The 24,731-nt window shown below is 36.7% G+C and overlaps 1 protein-coding gene across 1 annotated transcript in view; it reads right to left on the bottom strand.

Moving 5' to 3' along the window:
- LOC130020591 (transmembrane protease serine 11A-like) overlaps positions 1-18,760 on the bottom strand; it is a 67,115-nt gene extending 48,355 nt beyond the window's left edge. The window contains exons 1-3 of the mRNA XM_056111182.1: positions 18,753-18,760; positions 2,790-2,938; positions 1,013-1,128 (exon numbers count right to left, since the gene is read on the bottom strand). Coding sequence (XP_055967157.1) covers positions 1,013-1,128; positions 2,790-2,938; positions 18,753-18,760 — 273 coding nt within the window. The remainder of the gene's footprint in view (positions 1-1,012; positions 1,129-2,789; positions 2,939-18,752) is intronic.
- Positions 18,761-24,731: the final 5,971 nt, after the last annotated feature.

Genomic DNA, 24,731 nt, shown 5'->3' with positions numbered 1-24,731 from the left:
TACCTTCTGGAATCAGGTCTGATATTGAGGTCTTTAATCCATTTTGATCTAACTACTTTTGTGTCTGACATTAGAAAGAAGTCTGAATTCGTTATTTTACATATCGCTGCCCAATTTTCCTAGCACCATTTGTTGAAGAGTCTATCTAGCTCCACTTTATATTTCTTGTTCTTTTATCAGATTCCTGATGATATATTTGAGAATCAATGTCAAGATATTAGACTCAATTCCATTGATCCATCCCTATCAAAAAATAATGAGAAGAAATAAACAGAAACTAACTCAAAGAAGAAATATAAATGACTAAAAGAAATATAAATGACCAAAAGAAAAATCGCTCTACATTGCTAATCATCAGGGAGATGCAAACCAAAATAACAAAGAGATACCATATCACACAACAAAGACTGGCACACTCAATTATCAAACATCTTTTAAATGCAATTCTGGTTTCTTACATTATTCAAATATATATCATTAATTTGATATGCTATATGAGAATTGCAGAATGTGTTATGTAGAAGTAATCTGCTTCTATGTACATTGATTTTATTTGGGTATTATATAACTGGTATCAATATTTTATCTTTCATAATATATTTGTGACATAAAATGAGTAATTATGATGATCCTTTTTCCCTATATACTTATAAAACATTTAAAATATTAAAATTTTGCCTTATTTTTTAAAAAGTGTGTGGTCTCTCAAATACTCACTCTTGATTTTGTTTTCATTTTTCATTTGGTTAATATTAGGGGCCAAATGGTTAGGATACTTGTCCTTAGATTTATCCTATTTGTCATACTTCCTGATTCTCTTATTTCATCTTCAACTACCCTTCATGTTAGACAATGATTTAGCAGGTTTGAAGTGGGACCTAGGTATCTGTAAGATAAACTCTGATGGTGAGGTTTTGAAAAAGAAGTTTTAAGAAATGTTGAGGGAAGTGGTAAACAAAATTTCCTCTGCATATATTATTCTATGATTTAAAAAAATCTTTATCTGACTTACCAAGTTTTCACTTATCTCCCGTAAGTCCTTCAGTTGATATGTGTTATTTTGTATAGAATGACTAATTTGGAGATTTGAAATTTTAAAGGTTCCATGATAATACTCCATTTTTTGGCCTGTGATGAAAATCAAAGGAAATTAAGAAGTTTAGGAATAGATCTTAGTCTCAGAGACCCATCTATAATGCATCTAATGTGAAGTCATGGTCTTGAATATGTCTCTAAGATTCTTTCTAATTTAGTTTCACATTACAATAAAGTAGCAATTAAAGTCATATACTAATAATAGTATCCAAAATTTACTGAATATCTACTATGCATCAAACATTTTCAGCACTTTTCCATGTGTCAGCTTACTTGATTTCCCATGTCAGCATGGTAAGGTAAGGTAAGGTAAAGGCCCTCCTGTTGATCGTCAATTTGCTCGAGCGGGCCCAGTAACGTCTCCATTGGAGACTTTGTTGTTACTGTGTCTGGCATACCGAATACTCTCGGTAGCTTGCCGGGCGCTCCGAGAGGGGCGGAGGAATCGAACTCGGGTCGGCCATGTTGGCCGCTTGTAAGGTGAACGCCCTACCCGCTGTGCTATCGCTCCAGATGTCCATTTAACAGATGAGGAAAGTGAAGCAGAGAGAGGCATTAAGTAACTTTCTCTGTGCTTCACACTAGTTAGAGGCTTATACAAGTTTTAAACCTGACACCTGATTCTAAAATCGCAACATCCTGTTAGAAAAGATGAAATCATGAAATTTACATACAAGTGGTACTATATGGAAAGTATCATGTTAAGCGAAATGACTCAGAAAGAGCAGGACAGACACAGAAAGATTGCATTCACCTGGGGAACATAAAGTAACAAAATAGGAGACTAACACCCAAGAATGGCCGAGATTAATACCAGGAATCTTACTCCATGGCTTGGAGGCCAACCACACATGCTATGGGAAAAGGGAGTTCAGATAGAGAAGGGAACACCAAATAAAGGGTGTTGGGAGGATCCTCCCAGGATGGGAGAAGCATGCTGAAAGTAGACTATAGGCCAAACATGGTTGTCACTCATTGCCTCTTTTGCAAACCACAACACCCAATAAGAGAGAGAGAACAAAAGGGAATGCCCTGCCACAGAGGTAGGGTGGGATGGGGGGGGGGATGGGAGGTGGGAGGGATACTGGGATCTGTGGTGGTGGGAAATGGGCACTGGTGGAGGGATGGGAATTTGATCATTGTATAATTGAAACCAAAGTACAAAAATTTGTAAGTCTACAACTGTACCTCATGATGTCTCACTAATAAAAATTAAAAGTAAATAAAAATAAATAAAAAAATAAAATAGCAACATCCAGTTATAAGATAGGCAATCTGCTTTTTTTACCACTATATCTTTATTGCCTAGAAAAGTGAGCATTTAGGAGTTATTTGTTGATCAAATGGTTGCATCAGTTAAAGAGATGAAAAAAGTGGACTTTCACAGGTAAAAGTAAGAAAATTAATCAAATTGAATTAACATATATGCAATCTCAGATTTATTTGAAAAACGAAGTAAAGTTGATTTTCGAGCGATAGCACAGCGGGTAGGGTGTTTGCCTTACACGCTGCCAACCGGCCGACCCGGATTTGATTCCTCCTCTCAGAGAGCCTGGCAAGCTAATGAGAATCTCACCTGCAAGGCAAAGCCTGGCAATGCCAAAAACAGTAACAAGTCTCACAATGGAGAATTTACTGGGCGTGCTTGAGCAAATCAATGAACAACTGGAGGGCAGTGCTACAGTGCTACCTACCTGAATCTAAGGAGTGAGCCAGAAGACCGATAGTCACTACCACCACTATTAGTATTAGCAAAACGAGAAGGGCAAGCATCCATGGTTTCAAGTCTCTGCTTCGAGCACCACATCCTACTGCTCTGTAAACAAAACAAAAAAAAAAATCACTGCATTAATGACACACTTGTTTCTCAAGGATATGTACAAGTTGCTGTAGTTCATCTTTCCCAACAAGAAGACATTTGTCTTCACTTTGGGCAAGGTCATCTTGACACACAGGAGATGTTATAAAGAATAGCAACTTGGAGTCTATAATGTTGTTCCTGTTTTCTATTTCTAGAGGTGTTTCCGCCTCTGTGTGGTGGTCCGACAATCCTCAGTGATACTGATGGAAGTAGCTCCTGTGATTGATGACAGTTCATGCCTTCTTAAATTCCTTTCAAAGCATTAGGAAAATTTAACTCTTTGTAGAATATGCATTCAAAACTATTATATAGGGGTTGGAGTGATAGTACAGCATGCACGGTGTTTGCCTTGCAAGTGGCCAACCCGGGTTTGAACCCAGCATCCCATATGGTTCCCAGAGCACCACCAGGAGTAATTCCTGAGTGCAGAGCCAGGAGTAAGCCCTGTGCATCACTGGGTGTGACCCAAAAAGAAAAAAAAACCTATTATATAATTTACATTTTGGGGAGTCACACCTGGCTGTGCTCAGGGCTCACTCCTGACTCTGCGCTCAGTGATCATATTTGACAGGTTCACGGGATCATATGTGGTGCCAGGTGATATAACCAGGATTGTTCATAGGTCAGGCAAGTGCCCTACCCATTGTTCTATCACCTTAGCCCTATAATTTACTATTTTAATTCTTTATTTTGGAAAATTTCAGATGTTAAAATTCAGAAACAGTACTATAGTAGAAGACCCTACTCATGCCATTTTCTCAATTGTCATTTTGGTCTTTTTTGCTAAATTCAATTTTTTCTACCACATTTTATTAATTTAGTTTTTATAGGAGTCACAAACAGTCGTACTGTGGTTGGGGGGCATGAGTGCAGTGGGACATTTACTGTGCTGCCAAAGTAAATGATTAGGAATACTCCTGGCAGTACTTGACTGGATGGTGTTAACCTGGTGGTTTCCTGGTTGATAGGCTTTACATATTCTAGGTGTGTTCTCCACTACTTGAACTATATCCCTGACCCTGCTGCCATATTTTAATGCATAGTAAGTTGCCGTAACCTATTACCAAGTGATTATTGCAAACAGACTAGTTCCAACATAAATACATAACACTCCTAATGTTACAGTGGAAGAACAGGGGAGAAGAGAGGTGACAGATAAATCTAATTAATTTAAATCAGTCATTTTAAATCTCTCCTGCAGAAAAGTAGCAGTCAAAATACACAATGAAATCGTTGAAAAGGAAAATAGGTAGATATAAAAGGAAGTTAACAGTCAGGCAATTTTCTTGTTGACCTTACATGAACTGCAGCTGCTCAGTGACCTCTTCTCTATGTCTGGGCAGGTGACTGAAAGTCAGAGTTATTATTCATATGTCTGTGGCAGGAGGACAGGAAAAGACTAAGGGACATAAATCCTCTAGGCTATGGCCCTTGGGAGAACAAAAGATTAGAAGCAGCAAGGCCCAGGAAGGAACACAGGTTATGCGAGACAGCTACAGACCTCAGACCGAGAAACCATACACTGGACGAAGAAGAGCAAAAGTTCAGGACCAGGACTACACTTGAAGTGACTGGATAGCAAAAGGACAGGACAGTGAAAGTATATGACAAGTGACACCATGTACAAGTAAAACTAGAGTCCTGTTCATTGGAAAGGGACCTACAATCATTTACTTGGGCAGCATAGTAAATTATGGCTTCATGAGCTCCTGGAGTTTTGTGTAAAAATCTTTTGTGCAGTGCTCAAGGACCCATGAATTCAGTAATAAAACAATTTTCTATATGACACTAAAAATTTAGCAGTATCTGTTATCTACTAATAACCCATCTATCTTCAAATATTCTCTGTATTTATAGATGATTTCTACAAGCCAGGGCACTCACAGCCAAGGACGCCATGGTATATTTGATTGTTATGTCTTGTAAGTCTCTCTTAACCTAAACAAGTACTTTCTTTAGAATTTTTATGACATTAACTTATTAAAGAGTTCAAGCTGATAGTCTTTTATTGCCACCTCTGGACAAAGCAGAAGGCTTTCCTATGGTGTCATTTTTGGATTGCTTTGCTATCTGTGCAGCACCCAGCACATCACTGGGTTGATCACATAATGACAAACACCATAGTCCCTTAGCCCTTGTACTATTTCTCTAACTCCTAATATGGTACCAGTTTTTGAGTGTGTGAGTATCTGGTTTAAAAAAAAAGTCTTTATTGCTAACAGCTGTAGGAGGTAGAGATTGCAAACAATGTTCATATTGCTGTCAATTTTGTCAATTTATCTCTACAAGTCTATTAATAGTTGTCCTCAACCTCCTGGTACCCCTATGGTAGGTACATCGATACTGATGACCATTACATCTTAATAATATTCTGTATAAAATTTTTTGAAAAAATATTGGTGAGGATTTAGAAAAAAAAAGTAATACTGATATAGTGTTAATGAGATTGTAAATTAGTGTATTCCCTGTAGAAAATAGCATGGAAATTTTAAAAAGAGAAAAAGCACAGGATCTAGCAATAAGCATTTATTCATAGGATGTGAAAAGATAATTTGAAAGAATATCAGTCCCCTTATATCCAGAGCAGCATTATTCACAATAGCTAAAGCATGGAATTAATCAAGAAAAATTTTGTTTGTTTTGTTTTTGTTTGGGGGGCAGGTTGAGTTTCCCTCCCCACCCCCAGCAGAACACCAGCAGCCAGAAACCTCCAAAACCCAGCCACAGCCTTGCTCAAGGCCACTCTCCACACACTCGGAGGAGCCTCCCACATGAAGGAACCAGTAGAGGAACCCAGGTATGCTGAGATCTCCAAGCCTGCTCAGATTGGGGCTGGGCCTCCTCCACCCAGATCCCCCATTTTCCAGTAACTTGGCAGTCACACCCACAAACTGCCCTTCCACCCCGCCCCCCATCCCCCACCCCACCTCGTGCCATGTAATCTCATCAAAGGCCAAGATCCAGAGACTATAAAACAAAGCTCCCAGAAGAGAGCGATGCAGTTTTTCTTCCAACCCCCTCAAAGATCCCAGTAAGCTACAGAGGGTATCCCGCCCTGACAAGATACCCGTGGCGAATTCAATATGCCAAAAACAGTAACAATAACAGGCCTCATTCACCTGACCCTGAAAGAGTCTTCAATACAGCAGCTTTGGAAGGACGAGTAAGGAGAGGATGCAAAAGTCTCAGGGCTGGGACGAATAGAGACATTACTGGCTCCTGCTCAACCTAATCAATGAACAACAGGATGACAGTGACAGTGACAGTTTTGTTTTGGGCCATACCCAGTGATGCTCAGGTCTTACTCCTGGCTCTGCTGTCAGGGACCAATTCCCAGGTGCTGACAATTAAACCTGGGTCTGCTACATGGAAGCTAAGCACCCTGCCTGCTATAATATTTCTCCAGTAACTCAAACTAAATTATTATTGACCAAGGACTGAAGAAGCACACTGGAATTTGACTCTGCCATTGAAAAAATATAAAATTGTGCCATTCGAGATAACATTGGTAGGACTTGAGGTGAAGTAAGTAAATAAGTAAATAGCAATTCACTCATATATCAAATATCATAAATCAAATCAACATGACAAATGACCTGGCACTTGAGTTGCGCAGGAGGAAGAGAGCGGCTTGGAATGCCTTCAAGAGCATTGAAGAAATAACTAAGAGGACAAAGAACCTCCAGCTACGAGCACATCTCTTCAATTCCACTATTCTTCCTGCATTAACACATGCCTCAGAGACCTGGGCCCTACGAAAACAGGATGAGAACACTATTCGGGTCTCTCAAAAAGGAATCGAAAGAGCTATGCTTGGAATATCATGATTCACTCAAAAGAGAGACAGAATCCGGAGTTCTGATCTCCATCAATGCTCAAGAATCAGGGACTCTGTCTCATTTGCCAAGGCATCAAAAATCAGATGGGCTGGACATATAATGAGGTTTACAGACAACTGCTGGACTAGAGCCATTATTGACTGGATTCCACAGGACGTCAAAAGATTGCGTGGACGTCCACCTACAAGATGGTCAGACTTCTTCGTCAATACCCTGAATGATCGGTTTGAGGCTCTGCATGTTCCTAGAACGAACAGATGCCATTGGGCTACGCTAGCACGCAATAGGGATCAATGGAGACGTTACTGGCACCCGCTCGAGTAAATCGATGAATAATGGGAGATCAAGTGATCAAGTGATCAAGTATAAATGAAGCAAAGAACTGGCAAAAATGCACAACTAACCTAACTCAGTGACGACAATGGAGAGGAAAATGAGTTGGAGAGAAAGGGATCTTTGGGCTGATAGGATGGCACTGGAGCTTTCATCTTGAGTTTAGTGAGTCTTTTACAAAAATAGAGTTATTAAACTAGATCTATTTAATCTTACAATGTAAACTACAGCACATTAATTTAAAAAAAAGAAAGAAAACAAAAAGAATGTAGATAACTGGATGTGGAAAATCAACATGTTATCCAGTGTACTAACACAACAGAATATAATGACGAACTAAAGCCCCATGGTGGGGCCTGGCTCAGGGCCCACCATGGAACTCAGACAAATGCTGCAGGATTCAATTCAGAAATGAAGAAAATGAGATATTGGTGTAATTTATCACATTTTTGAGATGAGGAAACTGAAGTATAAGCATCACTATTTGACTTTTCAGTAGAACTAGCACTCATTCCAAACAGATATTTCCAAAACTATATATCTACAGATATAGAGGTACCAGCCTACCTCTCCATTGATTGCATTTTACTTCTTAGATTTATTACTTATTTATGCATATTTATGCATATATTCATTTATTCATCATTAATTGCTCTGACAATTTTCACAAAGAATGTGATCAGTATATGATCAGCATCCAAGTCATTTGAAAACTAGAATCAAAAGAAAAAAGACTCAAACTCAAGGAAAGTTATGAATTTTGAAATATATGAATTTGACACCCGTCATCATAGTACAGTTATTTTTAGGAAGGTAAATGGAAAGTGAATGATAAGATCACAGCTCCATCACCAAGATGCAATGGATTCACACAACCACAGACTATGCTGTGGAACCATGAAGATAAGAGGTTCACTATATATATATATATATATATATATATATAGAGAGAGAGAGAGAGAGAGAGAGAGAGACTAGAAAGATACATAGATATATAGACAATTTTATATAAAGTTTTATACAGGTTATAATCTATCTGTATCTATATAAAACTTTGAGGACCACAGAAATAGAATCCATAAATTCATTAAAGTGTATGAGATTTAAAATCATCTCTATTTTTGTAGGGATAATAGTGGAGAACAATTTGTAAGGAAAATAAAGCAAAAGACACTGAGGAGAGAATTTTATACTATTTACAAAATCAGTTTAAAAAATTTTAGGAGCTGGGGCTGGAGCAATAGCACAGCGGGTAGGGCGTTTGCCTTGCATAAGGCCAACCCGGGTTCGATTCCCAGCATCCCATATGGTCCCCTGAGCACCGCAGAGTGCAGAGCCAGGAGTAACACCTGTGCATCGCCAGGCGTGACCCAAAAAGCAAAAAAAAAAAAAAAAAAAATTAGGGGCTGTAGTGACAAGACACACAGGGCCTCATGGGATGGGGTGTGGAACCAGCCCTTCTCTTCCACCTCTACGAGACCCCGAGTTGCCCACAAACAGCTCCTCTGGCTATTTTTTGAGCTCTTTAATGGCTATGATTTCAGAGGCACACAAAAAAAAATCTTGGAACCGAGCAACTTTTGGCAGAAATCCCTCCAGATTTAATTATTAAAATAGCAGAATTCCAAAATCGTGAGACCACTATCATATGCTCTTCATAATCAGCAATAGAAAACAAATTATCTACTGATGCCTTTTCAGCAAGTCTGACTGTTGGGGGGAAAATTCCCAATAATAATGGTTGGTCTTTTGTCAACATATTGAATGTAATCAAAGAAGAGAGAGAGTAAAAAGGAAATCATCAGACACACAGGCAGGGGGAGGGGTGGAATGGGGGGTACACTAGAGTTTTTGGAGGTGGAAAATGTGCACTGGTGAAGGGATGGGTGTTTGATCATTGTATGACTGAGCCTTAAAGGTACATGGAAAGTGAATGATAAGATCACAGCCCCATCACCAAGATGCAATGGACTCACACAACCACAAACTATGCTGTGGAACCATGAAGATAAGAGGTTCTCTCTCTCTCTCTATATATATATATATAGAGAGAGAGATGTTTTCTGAACATTATCAGGAGTGGTTTCTGAGCACATATGTGAGGCTCCTTGATACTCTGAAATATTTTTTATTCGAGTATAAATATAAGGTGAATTCTTGAAAATTAAAATGGGAAAAGGACTAAAAGCAATCCTCGATCATAACCTAATATATATATATAGAGAGAGAGAGAGAGAGAGATTAGAAAGATAGATATATAAGCTTTGCAACTGTTCCCATGGTGATTCAATAAATGAAAACTTAAAAAATATACATAGCGGCTGGGGAGACAGTACAATAGTTGCTAGGACTTGAATTCAAAACTTGGTACCACGTGGCTCCCCAAGAATAGATGCTGGGGGTTCCCCAAGTACCATCAGGGTCCTGAACTGTAGAATCTGAGCAGTCTCAGGCTCAAGCATTAAACTGCCAGGCCCAGTTTTCTGAACATTATCAGGAGAGGTTTCTGAGCACATATATGAGGCTCCTTGATACTCTGAAATATTTTTTATTCGAGTATAAATATAAGGTGAATTCTTGAAAATTAAAATGGGAAAAGGACTAAAAGCAATCCTCGATCATAACCTAATTGGCTCTCACTCTGAATTCTTTTAAGGAAAGGCAAGTACAGATGATATTTACTCAGAGTAACACAACCTTTAATCTTCATGAAATGCAATTTATCACATTCATTACACCTTAATTGAGTTTGATTATTCAGTGTTTAAAAGGGTGTAATATGGCATGGTTTTTACAAGATGTTGTTAATGAAAGCATAGTGATAATTTGAATAATTTCATAACTTTACTTTCTGCAATCTTGCAGACTCAAATATACACATAGTTAAAGAATAGATAGAGTAAGGCTAGAGAGATAGCTCAATAGTATGTCTTTTACATGCAGGAGGCTGAGGCTTGATCCTCAACTTCACATGTTCTCCTGAGCAGCACTAGGAGCAGCCCCAAGTACAGAGCCTGGAATAGCTCCTTGAGTCGTCTGCTGGGTGTGGCCTCAAACACACACACACACACACACACACACACACACACACACACACCCCAACATGAATTGCTAGAGATCAGAGTTAGGACTTTTATTTCCTTAGTAACAAAATTGTAGAAGATAACTTCTATATAACAACTTATATAACAACTTATGGGCAGGAGCGATAGCACAGTGGGTAGGGCATTTGCCTTGCACATGGCCCATGTGGCTGACGACCCGAGTTCAATTCCTCCACTTCTCTCGGAAAGCCTAGCAAGCTACCGAGTGTATCTCACCCTCACGGCAAAGCCTGGCAAGTTACCCGTGATGTATTCAACAAGCCAAACACAGTAGCAACAAGTCTCACAATGGAGACGTTACTGGGCCCGCTCGAGCAAACAGATGAACAACTTATATATACGTGAGTGACAAAAGTTAATTAAACAGGACATTTTCATAGGGATATCCTGGTTCTGAAAAGTTTCACCTAAAGGAATCAACTTAGTACATTCCACAGCAAACTATGCTGTCTCTGAACTTGAAATATATCAGCTTTCATATATTCTTCATATTCACTGACTTTAAGTTGTCATGAATTTTATTTTTTTGTTGTTTTTTATTTTATTTTATTGACTCACTGTGAGATAGTTGCAAGCTTTCATGTTTGAGTTATAATCATACAATGATCAAACACCCATTTCTCCACCAGTGCACATTCCCACCTATGAGTTTTCTTAAATTTAATGTTCTCTTAACTGCCTCTTCACAGAGGTTTTCATCATGGGTGCCAAGATTTTCTTAAGTGTAAGAGGAAAGACAATGAGTACTGGAAAAGTTTTTGATCGTATCTTGGATTGTCTATAAATCTCAAGGGCCTCTTACTATGAACTTTTTTCTATGCTGCTGCAAATTCTTTATAAAAGTTTCTCTATATATGCACACATATCTTTTAGTTCAAAGTATGAAAAATCTTTTTCAAAAATTCTATGGGTCATATACAGCATTAGGACCACTCTTGAGAAATGTTCCCAGGTAGTGAAGGAAAAGGAAGTTTCCCAAATACTGATATGTTAACAAAAAATGGATTAAAATTAAATAGAACCTTTATTTCAAAAAATCCTAGAGCCTTTAGTGGTTTCAAATTGGCTAAAAAGGTAAACAGTGTCTTGTTTGGTTTCTCATTATCCAATTCGCTGATCAAACCTTGGTGCCAAATACACTCACCGGATATTAGTAGATGCTTGACAAGAATTTGTTGAATTGGATAGAAATTTTAGTTTCCAAGTAGACTTCTCAGAGTCACCTTATGTACTGATGTTTTATGGGATTCTAGTTTTTCTCAGAATAAGTTTGAAAACAGGACTCCAGGTCTATTTGCACCATTGTCCTGCCCCATAAACTGATTCCTGGTCAGGAGGTTAAGAATGGAGAGTAAGAAAAAAAGAAGAAACAATACTTGCGCTCTCCTTGGATAGAGGTGAGGGTGGGACAAGCAAGAATGTATTTAATTTAATATCAGTATGAAAGGATGCTAACGAGACTGAGCTGACGTGAACTTCCGGATATTGAGAGGCAGAAAATCAATATCTGTGAAAAGATAGGACTGTTTATCACCCAATTAGGCAAATTAATTTGCCCTGTTCTCAAAGGTGAACCTTAGGCAATTTGGCAACGTTCGCTTAGAATGTGAGGTTGGAAGAGGGAAACGTGGACTAAAGGGCAGTGGTGGATTCTGGGATTCCCCGTGGAAGTCATCCCCACAAGGGGACACTCCCATCCCCTGTCACTTCCTGACAAGGACACAGTTACTCACACTTGATCGTGTCTGGCCGGCTAGGCTGGATTTACTCCAAAATATGCTGGCCTGCCTTTCTTCTAACATCTACCCATCCCTAATAAGTGAAATTTATTTAGATTCTTGCAAGTGAAATTTGCTTCGGATTTGTGTTCCTTTTGTGTCTCTTGTCTTAAAGTCGGCAACAGAATATTTCTAGTTATATTTTGAGCATTAAACTCTCTTACCGCCAGTTTTCAGCAAAATGTAAGTTTTATTGTGCTCTTTTATAATTGCAAAGCCTTTCTTAAATAGTGTTGAATTTAGATATTGGACTAGAAATACGGAATTATTAACATTTGTTTATAAATATATTATTGTTGCTGCCAGAAAAATAAGAAGTCAGTTATTTTTGCGGGGGGTGGGGGGAAATGGTTTATTTGAAAACAATGACCAAAAGCAAATAGGCATATGTTGTTTCCTGGTGAATCATAAATACTCTTCACCAGAACAAAAGAAAAAAGTTTATTAGTTCAAGGTGACATCAGGAGTTTTTGTTTGTTTGTTTGTTTAAAATTTTATTTATTTATTGAATTTTGGGCCACACCTGGCTATGCCTAGGGCATATTTCTGGTTTAGTGCTCAGGGATCACTCCTGGCAGGAAGTGGGGAACAGATATATGTGGTGATGGAAGGAATCCAGACATGCTGTGTGCAAGGCCCTACTTGCTGTAATATCTCTGCAACCTGAGAGGTTTCTTATAAATTGAAAAGTCCAGCAGAGAAAACTGGAAGTTCTAGATTATTTTAAATTTTTAGATTGTAGTGTTAGATTTAGTGTTAGTGTTAGATTTAGATTGTTGTGGGTCATCTTCGATTTGTTCTACAGGAAGAAGCTTTGATAGGTATGGTATTGGGAAATACCTAAAATATTTTTATTGCAACCTTACCACTAAAAAGATGTGTTTCAGAGGTCGGTGTGATATTACAGTGGGAAGGTGTTTGCCTTCTACATGGCCGACCTGGTTCAATCTCCGGGGTTCCATATGATACCCAGAGCACTGACAGGAGTAATTTCTGAGTGAAGAGCCAGTAGTAATCCCTGAGCATCACTGGGTGTGACCCAAAAAGCAAAAAAATTTAAAAAAATTTAAAAGGTGTTTTACTGTGACTTGGACTGATATAATAAATGTTGATACTGTTTTGCAGGTGTACTATTAATAGGAAGTAAGGGATTGCACAACAAAACCAAATTTTTATAAAATACTCTAGTTTACTAGAAAAGGTAAATAGCACCAAACATTGTTGTGTAATATATATATGGTATACATACATACATATATGTATGTGTGCTCATGTACATGCTCATGTGTTTTTATATTCATGTATGTTAGTGCTGACAGCTTTGTCACAGTGAACAGGCTCATTTGTTAAAGTTTGTACAATAGATCCAGAGTATAATAATAATTTTTCCAAAATGAATGTTTGTATTCCAGTGTCTGGCATACAGCTTTGTATATATAAAGCATTTCTTATAAAACTATTTACAAGAATTGTCTGGCTGCTATAATATTGCTTGTTCATATTTTGCTCTTTATTTTGTTCTTGAACTAGTCAACTGTATGTACATCTATTCATTCTCTTACTTTTAAGTCTTTAATCCATTTTAGGTATTGTACTGGGCTTGGAAAAGCAAGCACCAAAAAGATTTGGTTCCTACCTTCATGTAACTCATGACCCAACCTCTAATGCTTTGGTTTTAATCTGTGCTGTGTGATTAAAAACATTAAGTACTAAATAACCCTTGTTATAAAATTTAAATAAAGAGTTTTCCAACAAGGTTAGAAAATTAATGAGACATATTGTAAAATAATGTTTTTTATCTCTTCTCTTTTTAGTCACAGAGCTCCTAAAACTCTTAAATGATGTCTTAAATGATATCATTTACATTTTTAAATGATAATCATATTAGGAAAGTATTTTGTTCTATTTAGCTTTTGAAGTCTGTTCCTCATAGAACTACAAGATATCTTAGAATCTCCTGGTAAAGGAGAATTTTCTGTTCCAGTGTTACATACTACATGTAAAAAGTTAGTGTTGTTAGTGTTGTAACTCTTGGGGATCTCCTGAAGTGCTTCTGGATGCGAAGCACTTAGAAATTTAGGAAGTCATAGTTAGAAATTTAGAATTTTCAGTAAACAGTTGAATGTCTACCCTATTCTCTGGGAAGGGGATAGCAGCTAAAGATTTATTTAATAATCACTCATGCTTATGTAATGGAGTATCATAAAATCTCACTATTTTGAGATATTTAGATAGTTTCTGGTTTGGGGTACACGCCTATTACCATGAGTGTGGTATGTCCAAATTCCATAAGAACAGAATCTATTACATTTTGTTGTCTTCTGGGTTTTGCCATGTACATTGCTTTACCTTGATTTCAGATCCTCTATTACTCTTTGTAACAAACCAATAATCTACGGATACACCGCTATCCTGATTTCTATGAACCACTATAGTAAGTCATTCTGACCTGAGAAAGGGGTTGTGAAAACCACTGATTTACATGATGCTGATTGGAAGGATAGGCAGAAATCTGGACTTGCAACTGACATTGAAGTAATGGAAGGGGTATTTAGACTTAGCCCTCATCCCTTGGGAGGTCTATGCTGACTCTGACTAATGTTAGGATTGAATTTTAGGACACTCATGTGGTGTTGCAGAATTACTTAGAGAATACCTACAGGCCAGCCATCAGAAAGCATTATAAGCATGGTAACAATGAAACAGTAAAGAAAAATAATTTTTCTAAGAGAAAACATTAAAAGATTTCCTTTGAGTGTTCACTTGCCTGAACAAATCTCTTATAGGCTTCCTGCTATTACAGATATTTATCAACATTTAGAAGTCAGAAGATTTTGGATTCAAAAGTTGTTTGAAAACCTCTACGTTTGATCTTGAGTTTCTATATATAAAATAAGTCTATGAATTTTACATTTGCCACCTATACGGTTGTGATAATAAGCCTACTCGGAGATGTGAAGCAATGATGCATTCTAGCTCCCGTCAAGTTCACATGTGTTATCTCACGTAATGGTTACACAACTTGGTGCCACGGGCCTTCCTAATTACCATTTCGGTAATGAGAAGCTGATAATTAGAGAGGAAAAGCCACACAGTTTACAGATAAGGGGGAATATAACTTATTTTTTGACAAATATCTTTGAGACTGTCTGTGAGCAGACCACACTGACATAAATGTGACAGCCTTTACTAATATAATACTCAGTATGAGTTACATCCTCAATGGATTGATTTCTTGTCATCACCTAAGATGTTTCAAAAACACAGCTGTAAATGTGGGGTATAAGGGTGTATTTATCTTGAACTTTAAAAGCTCAGTACATCTATAATTTGGGGCAAATTTCTTTTTCTATGAAATGGGATAATAATGGATAACTCATCTAAGGATTATAAAAAATAAGTGATATAATGTATGGGAAATGACCTATATTGAAATAAATAAATGTAAATTTGATTATAAAAATTTTAAATGAACTACAATCAACTGTAGATTCATGTATTAGTTGATGTTAAATTCATATATCAGCTAAGTTTTGAAGTATATTATATACATATCTCAAGTGTCCTTATTTTATCTTTAAATATGTCGATCTCTACATGTAGAAAATTGCAAAAGGAGAGAAATTCTATGTATTCTATAAACCACCTTTGATACAATGATACAAATGTATATGTCATTTCACTGAATTTGGATAAACTCTGTGACAAACACTATAAATTTCTTGAATTTTAAATTAAAGGGATTTTTCTTTAAAAAAGTATCAAAATGAAGGAAAAACAAAACTGTTAATAGTTAAACTTTGACTCCAGACTGCCTGTTTCACGAATTAACCTGGCTAGGCTAGTTACTGTTTCATCTATAAACTGGAGGTAATTATATTACCTAATCAAAAAATTACTGGAAGAATGAAATAACCTAATGCAATATATATTTTTTGTCTTTTTTGGGTCACACCCAGCAATGCTCAAGGGTTACTCCTGGCAATGCTCAGGGGACCATATGAGATTGAACCCAGGTCAGCGGCATGCAAGACAAACACCCTACCCGCTGGACTATAGCTCTGGCTCACTAATGCAATATTTATGCTACATTGTAGTACTGCAACTGTTCAAAACACTTACATTTAATTTCTAATTTTAACAAAATTAGTAACTAACAGAGATTTTGTTTTGCTATTTAGCTTAATTCTGTAGATATAGCTTTACTCTTTTTAAAATTGAGATATAATTATAGGGCATGGTAGTTTCAGGTATAAAATAATTCTTCCTATTTCTCCTTCTCTAATATAAAATTATCAATATAAACTTTTATTTAATATACATCTCTACACATATTTATTCACACACAACTCTCTTATTATACATATGTTTGTGATGAGAACTTTCCAGAGGAAGGCATTAGAAGTCACACCATACTGTGCTCTGGAACTACATCTAGTCTGTAGTCAAAGTTCACTCTCAGTGATACCAGGAGAACATGGAATGCCAGGGATTGAACCTGGGTTTACTACATACAGACCTAAGTATCATAAGCTTGTGTCTCCATATCCACAAAAGTAAATTTTAGTGTTATTGTTAACTCTATGGTAAATTAATAGTTATATTAAAATAATTACTCAAAATAAAATTAAAATGTAAGGCACTAATGTATGTAAAGTATTTTCTGAGAACTTTCCCTTCAGACAGTGATAATGAAGAGGAGGAATATAATTTTTGCATTTATTAAGCAATACAAAAATAATAAGCTATAGGAAGTGAGAGATGATAGACTTCTGAGACAAGGACTGTCTAGGATGAAGTTGTTTGTTTTTTTTTAAACTTTAATCAGAGAGATCATTGACATTTTTATTAGCCCACTCTATTACATATGAAGGAATATGGATATTGCTAAAGGCAAATTGAAAACACATTTTCAGAGCAAAGCAAGCACACTAAAAATTACCTTTGAATTATAAAGAGTGGGGTCACAAAACCTACAGAGAAGTGACTTAAGTTCCTTAAAACAGAAATAAAACAATGTCACAAATCAAATATGCTGTGACAATATAATTTATACTTTGTGCATAAAGTTAATAGAGAAGAATGGTGAGCATGACTATAGAACATATACAGATATCATGTAGGTGAGACATAGGGCATCTTAGTAATTACTGAGCATTTGCTTTGCTTGTCTTAAAGCTTACCTGTAGTGTGACTTATCATCTCCTCAAAGTACTGGATTAATCTTCATAAATTTAACTTCAAGAAACCATAACCATTCATAACATACCAATATTTTTTATTTGCTGGTATCATGGGTGTTCTGAATAATTGCATTGTCACTAATGTCAGTTGTGCAATTTATTTTCCTTATATTGAAAAAATTTCTATGAACACATCAATATTATTACAAATAGGATTTTTATTTCTATAATTATGAAATTTTATTTATAAAGAATAATTTTGCAAATAGAAAATATAAACTATTGAAATTATTGCTTTATATGATTTCCATTAAATGTGGGATATTCGACTTCAAATTCAAACAGTTTTAATAGATAAGCAAAACCTCAATGGCAGATATTTACACTTATTTATTCATTCAGTTACTCAAAAAATATTATGGAGTGCAGATTAAAAGAAAAGTATTGTGGTCCTTTTCCTGGTACCTCAGGGATGCATTCACATTCATTGTTTTCACCAAAGGACTAACACAAATGTGTGTTCTATTGTACTAGTCAGGAAGGAAGCTTAGTAAAGTTCATTAACTGAATGGCCAATCAACTCTGAAATTCATTACCACCTAGTATCTTTACCACCTGGAAAGGCTGTAAGAGCAAAAAAGAAAGGCAGAATTTACGTATTTATTATGAACTGAAGCTCTCATTTGGAAGAAGACAGCTTTGTAGGCCTTAAGAAGTCCTGATGTTTCTGTTCCCTCATATTCCTTATTTTGAAATGGTACTTAATGATATCTATTCGACTAATTTCACAAAGATGTCTGGACTAGTAAATGAAATTATGTTTGTGTGGAAATACATGAAAAATGGCATAAATTTAAGCAGAGATGAAGTATTGCTGTTGGGTGTTTAAAATCACTGTTTTTATATTATATGAAACTATGCTGGAGAATTTTATTATTCTCTGTGTGTTATAAACCACATTTAAAAGCTTAAAATACTCATATATTTTTCTTTAGTCCACAAAAAACAAATTTTAAAGGACATACACACTTTCAACATATCTGTAGCTCCTGTTTCTAACTCCTTCACCAAAGAGTCCTAGGATTTCTATGGTGACAGCAGGTGTCTCTACAGCTCCTGACCTCCTAATCTGGATTAGTTCCCAGCAACTGACTATAAAGTATAAAGAAGAAAAGCTACAGGAAAAGTGCTATAGAAGTCAAGATTAGTCAAATTGCTGAAAAGCGACATTTTGCAAAACAAATGTACAAACTTGCCTCCTCCTTTGGAAATTAGAATTAATTAGCGAACAATCACATGTAAAGTCTGATTAGCTTCTCAATCCTGACTTTTTAATTTGGCAACATAGAAATCATTAAAATAATTTTAAAGCAAAATTGTTCATTACACACAGGTGAATTAACCAAGATGCTATAATAATTCCAGATATCTCACAAAATCCTATGCAGGTTGAGAATCTAATTGAGGTTACCTCATATGGAGTCCACTGACATACCAGAAGGCTAATCATTGACAGACAGTAGAGCAAACAACCATTCACAAAACAGAGCTGAACTTACCGATACATCCTATCCCGGAGGAAGAATATGATCTTGTAGGGCTTCACCCTCTGAATCCAACTTTCTAATCAACTATATAGCATCTCTAGATATGCTAGAGGTCTATGGGTTGAAGAAATAAGGAAACAATTTCTAAGTAGTTGAAATGAAACTAGTTTGACAAGTCTGAACAGAGAAGCCTCAACCCATTAGAATAGCTTCAAGAAAACAGAGACAGCATAGTCCCAACAAGAAAGTAATATTTTTCTTTTGCTATTGACTAATTTTGTAAGAGAAAGAAACTAGTTGCAATGATCAAACTGAGAAATGCCTCAGGAATGTACTAGGATTAAGAGTTTTAAAAAGATTATTGGTAGATATGCAAACAAATGAAAGAAATCTCCACTTAAAATCTTTCAATAAAAACAATTTGACATTCCAAAAGCCTGGGTACATAATATAATTTAAAAAAATACTTCTAAAAGAGCATCAGGTATCTCCATTTCTCACAGGAATGTAAAGTTTATTAATATGTTAGCATTTTTCTTTGAAAGTATCTACTTTTGAGAGTACATACAAATAAATTTATAGTGAACCAGATCTTTTACAGAATGACTTATTAATAAATATCAATTTAAATTTTTAATTGTTAGATAGAGATTTGCTAAAATAAAGAAAAAAGAGATGGAGCACAAATCATATTTTTAAATAAATAACATGAATATAACCTCTTTGTGAACATTGCTACTTTAGAAATGAAACTGAAGCTCTGTGTGACCATATCTTAATCTCCCCTTCTCAAAGGTGGTGTTATAAGGCTCTTTCCTTTTATAGAATGTGCTAACCATTTACTCACACGTACGCATGTAATTCATATAAAAGCATGAACATTAAAAAGGATCAAGTTTATACATATTGTGGAACTTTAATATTCTTTACTTAATATTTTTAAAGATCAGTGTTAAGAGGCACAAATCTATGTTCTTTTTTTTTTTTTCAATTGTTGTGGTCCTAGGGATCAAAGTTAGTGCTTCACACATGTAAGTGTGTAATTTACCTCCGAGTCACATCCTCAGCCCTGATGCAATTTTTTTTTCTAGTTTAAATTTTCTTTTTACTTATTTGTTTACTTTTAATTTTTGGCCACACTCTGCAATGTTCAGAGATAATCTTGAATGTTTACTCCTGAGTGTTTAGGGGATCATATCGGATACCGTGGGTCCAAACAAGGTCAGCCATGCGCGAGGCAGGCCCCCTACACATTATATTGTCTCTCCAGCTCCAAATTTTATTTTTAAATTTAATTTTAGTCACTATGATTTACAATACTGTGAATGTTTTGGCTCCATGCACACAATTCTCCAGCATCTCACTTTCTACCAGAGTGTAGTAGGAATTGTACTACTAGTAACCACCTAATTTTTGTACCTAATTTTTGAAATGTAAATTAGTTAGGATATGCATAGTGCTTTGACCAGTGTTTTGTACAGATACATTAGCAATTATTATTAGCACTATAGTTCAGTTGAATATACTTTAACCTACTAAATAAAGCTCATATGGTTACATTCTACCATTCATTTCACTTTGATTTTCTGTCTTTTCTCCCTCTTATTTCTTGATATAGTACTTTATAAATCAATGAAAGGGGAGTAAACTAGAATGTAAATCTGAATGTAAATCTTTTTGGTAGTTAATTGAATTTATACTGTAGCACTATAGCACTGTCCTCTTGTTGTTCATCGATTTGCTCCAGCGGGCCCAATAACATCTCCATCATGAGACTTGTTGTTACTGTCTTTGGCATATCGAATACGTCACGGGTAGCTTGCCAGGCTTTGCCAGGCGGGTGAGATACTCTGGGTAGCTTTCTGGGCTCTCCAAGAGGGGTGGAGGAATTGAACTTGGGTCGGCTGTGTGGGACGTGTTGCAAGGCAAACACCCTACCCGCTGAATTTATACAAGCTGCTCAAATCTTTTAAGCATCAGTCTTTATAAAATTACCTGATTCCATCTATGTGCAGACTTTCCAGAGAATTAAAGACGTACTGTGGAATTTCCTATTTCCTTCTCTGGTAATAACTGGTATTTTCTTTTTCTTTTTTTTTTTTATTTAGATTTTTATTAGTGAAACACCATGAGGTACAGTTGTAGATTTACAAATTTTTGTGCTTGGGTTTCAGTTATATAATGATCGAGTACCCATCCCTCCACAAGTGCCCATTCTCTACCACCACTGATGCCAGTATCCATCCCAGTCCCCGTCCCCCCATCCCACCCGGCTTCTGTGGCAGGGCATTCCCCCTGGTTCTCTATCTCCTTTTGGGAGCTGTGGTTTGCAAAAGAGGCATTGAGTGGCAATCATGTTCAGTCTAGAGTCTACTCTTAGCACGCATCTCCCATACTGGGAGGATCCTTCCAACACCCTTTATTTGGTCCTCCCTTCTCTGTCTGAGATGTCATTTCCCCCAGCGTGTGCAACTGGCCTCCAAGCCATGGAGCAAAATTCCTGGTACTAATCTCCGCCATTCTTGAGTGTTAGTCTACTATTTTGTTACTTTATGTTCCCCAGATGAATGCAATCTTTCTATGTCTGTCCCTCTCTTTCTGACTCATTTCACTTAGCATGATACTTTCCATGTAGTAACACTTGTATATAAATTTCATGACTTCATCTTTTCTATCAGCTACATAGTACTCCATTGTGTAGATGTACCAAAGTTTCTTTAACCAGTCATCTGTTCTTGGACATTCAGGTTTTTTCCAGATTCTGGCTAATGTAAACAGTGCTGCAATGAACAAACAAGTGCAGACGTCACTTCAACTATACTTTTTTGCCTCTCCGGGATATATTTCCAGGAGTGGTATTGCTGGGTCAAATGGGGGTTTGATTTCTAATTTTTTGAGAATTGTCCATACTGTTTTCCAAAAGGGTTGAACCAGTCGGCATTCCCACCAGCAACAGAGGAAGGTCCCTTTCTTGCCACATCTGCACCAGCAATAACTGCCAGAAGTATTTCATGGGTGGCAGAGACCTGATTGAGACAAGACTTTGCAGAAAGAGATACACCTCCCTGTTGAACCTGTCTCTCCTTGTGGCTGGTACTTGACCCTTCTATAGCTTATGTTCCTCACTTGTATGTGGATTCGTAATAACTTTCTAGGCCATTGTGGCATTAATACAGCAGTTCCTGTAAGATGCTCCCCACACTAAATAAGACAAATGAGATTGTAATAAATATTTATCAGTGGTCAGACATTTTTTCCAATACTTTATATGGAAATAGAAACTGAGTTTCAGATATCAAAATAATTTGCTGAAAGTGGCAGAATTGTCATTCTCTCTCCAAATAACTTTGGATCCACAATCCTTTTCTTCTATCAATTAAATATAATGTATTATTTTTTTATATAAAACTGGAATTCAAAAATAGTTTTATTCGGAGCACCACTGGGGCAAAGTAATAATACAGCCAACCAAAGTACTATTAATTTGGCCTACAACGTGGTTCAGGCATCCTTGGCCCCATGTCCCTGGCAGTGGACTGCAGTTCCCTATAATGTAACTTTATTAAGCTTCCTCATTACCTGATAACTGGAGGTGGAAATGGAAGTGTCAATCAGTGGTTGCTATTCTATTCTTTTTTTGTTTTTTTACTTTTTTTCTTTTGGGGTCACACCTGGAAATGCACAAGGGTTACTCCTGGCTTGGCACTCAGGAAATACTTCTGGCAGTGCTTGGGGGACCACATGGGATTCTGCAAATCGAACCCAGGTTGGCCACGTGCAAGACAAATGCCATACCCACTATAGTATTGGTCCATCCTCCTTTGCTATCTTTTAATTGTACCATCTCAACCAGTTACACTCACAATTTCAACTTAGACGAAGTGGGTATTTTTTCACTTCAGCCATCTACTTGAATACATTTAAATCAATCACTACATAAAATGTGCACTATTGTTTATTGCCCAAATCTGTACTTTTAAATTTAGAGTTTCTCACAGAAAGTATTTATTCCTTAAAATACGATAAATACTCAATGTCATTGACAGATTATTGGAAACTGTGGCTTTATGTGAGAGGACTTCTAATTTATATAGGTTGTTAAAGTTTTAAATGAAAATCTTACTGGTATGGTATTCACACACATGCATATGCACACATACATGCACCACACACATATGTATACAATGAAATTGATGTTGAATGAAATAACATTGAAGCATTTTTTGAGGATTTACTGTGCTATAAATGTGCTAGTGCAATTCAGATTGGTATGTCACTGCTTTGGGATTGTTTCATATCAATGACTAGTGATGAAAGATATTAAAGTACATAAGAATTATATGATGAGGTAATAGCAATAAATCTTTCTTAGGTGACATATAAGATATTTTTCTGAGCTATTTCTCTTCAGCTGATAATTTTGTTCTCTCTCTGCAAAGGGGAAATTGATAACAGATTATAAGGGTTGTAAAACTTGAAGTTCCCGAGTGGGAAGTATCACATAGCTTAAAAATCATAGCATTTAGAAGCTCAGACTTAATTGCATTGCAATAATTTCAGAGAGACCTAAATATTATGGAACTTAATAATTCAATGAAAAGATAATTTTCCTGGTCACTATAATGTGCCAGGGTATGTTTTTGGTACTGAGAATAGTTTGGATTTTTATTTGTTTATTTATTTATTTATTTTTGTTTTTTTGGGTCACACCCAGCGATGCTCAGGGGTTATTCCTGGCTCTGCACTCAGGAATCACTCCTGGAGGTGGTTAGGGGACCTTATGGGATACTGGGAATCAAACCCAGGTTGGCCGCGTGCAAGGCAAACACCCTACCCGCTGTGCTATCACTCCGGCTCCTTTGTTTATTTATTTCCTTTTTAAATAGAATCTCTGTGAAATACACAGTTACAAAGTTGTTGGTAATTTGGTTTCAGTCATACAATGTTCTAACGCCCTTGCCTTCACTACATTTCCCACCACCACTGTCCTCAGTTTCCCTGTTGTCATCTCCTCCCCCCACCCCCTTTCCCCAACAGCCTGCCTCTGTGGAGGATAGGTAGGATAGAGAAGGGACCACCATGACAATGAAAGTTGGAAATGATCACTCTGGACAAGACCTGAGTGCTTAAAGTAGCTAAAGGGATATGTATGATAACCTTTCAGTATCTGTATTGCAAACCATAATGCCCAAAAGGAAAGAGAGAGAGAGAAAAAGAGAGAGGATTTTTAAATGACTCTATTTTTCATGTTATATAACCTCTCTTGATGAAAAGATAAGCCTGATTAAATCCATATTTCCACAAATTTTTCCTTATGCCCTTAGGCAGACAAACAGACCTGTAGTTAAACAACTGAATTGTTTAGTCTAATTTTATTTTCCTATCACTGAACCGCGATAGCACAGTGGGTAGGGCGTTCGCCTTACAAGCGGCCAACATGGCCGACCCGAGTTCGTTTCCTCCTCCCCTCTCGGAGAGCCCGGCAAGCTACCGAGAGTATTCAATATGCCAGACACAGTAACAACAAAGTCTCCAATGGAGACGTTACTGGGCCCGCTCGAGCAAATCGACGATCAACGGGAGGGCCTTTACTTTATCACTGAACCTAAACCAGATTTCTGTTGTTTCAAGCAACCATTTTATGTTTCCTATGCAATTCTCTCCCATTCTCTTTCATAGTGTACTTTATTCTTTTTGTATCTTTGTAAGAATATTTATACAAGATGCATGGAAGACTAGTTAGAGGAGAATTCACTGACTTTCTTGAATATGCAATTTAGTGCTCTGTAAAAGATTTAAGAAGACTGGGAAAGCTTGCTGCTGTGGTGTCTTATAAAAGCCTGGAGAAATAAATATCCAGGAATTAGTAAAGATGAAATGACTAGTTGCTTTGACAGACACTTGATGAAGAATTAAACAGACTTTGGACGATGAGCATAATGAAAGTACATGTCACATAAACTATAAGACACATGAGGAAATACTATGGGC

The sequence above is a fragment of the Sorex fumeus genome, unplaced genomic scaffold, assembly GCF_029834395.1.
Source record: "Sorex fumeus unplaced genomic scaffold, SorFum_2.1 ptg000013l, whole genome shotgun sequence".
Taxonomy (NCBI): Eukaryota; Metazoa; Chordata; class Mammalia; order Eulipotyphla; family Soricidae; genus Sorex; species Sorex fumeus.
Note: the sequence above shows the minus strand (reverse complement) of the source record. Positions and strands in the feature narration are given on the sequence as shown.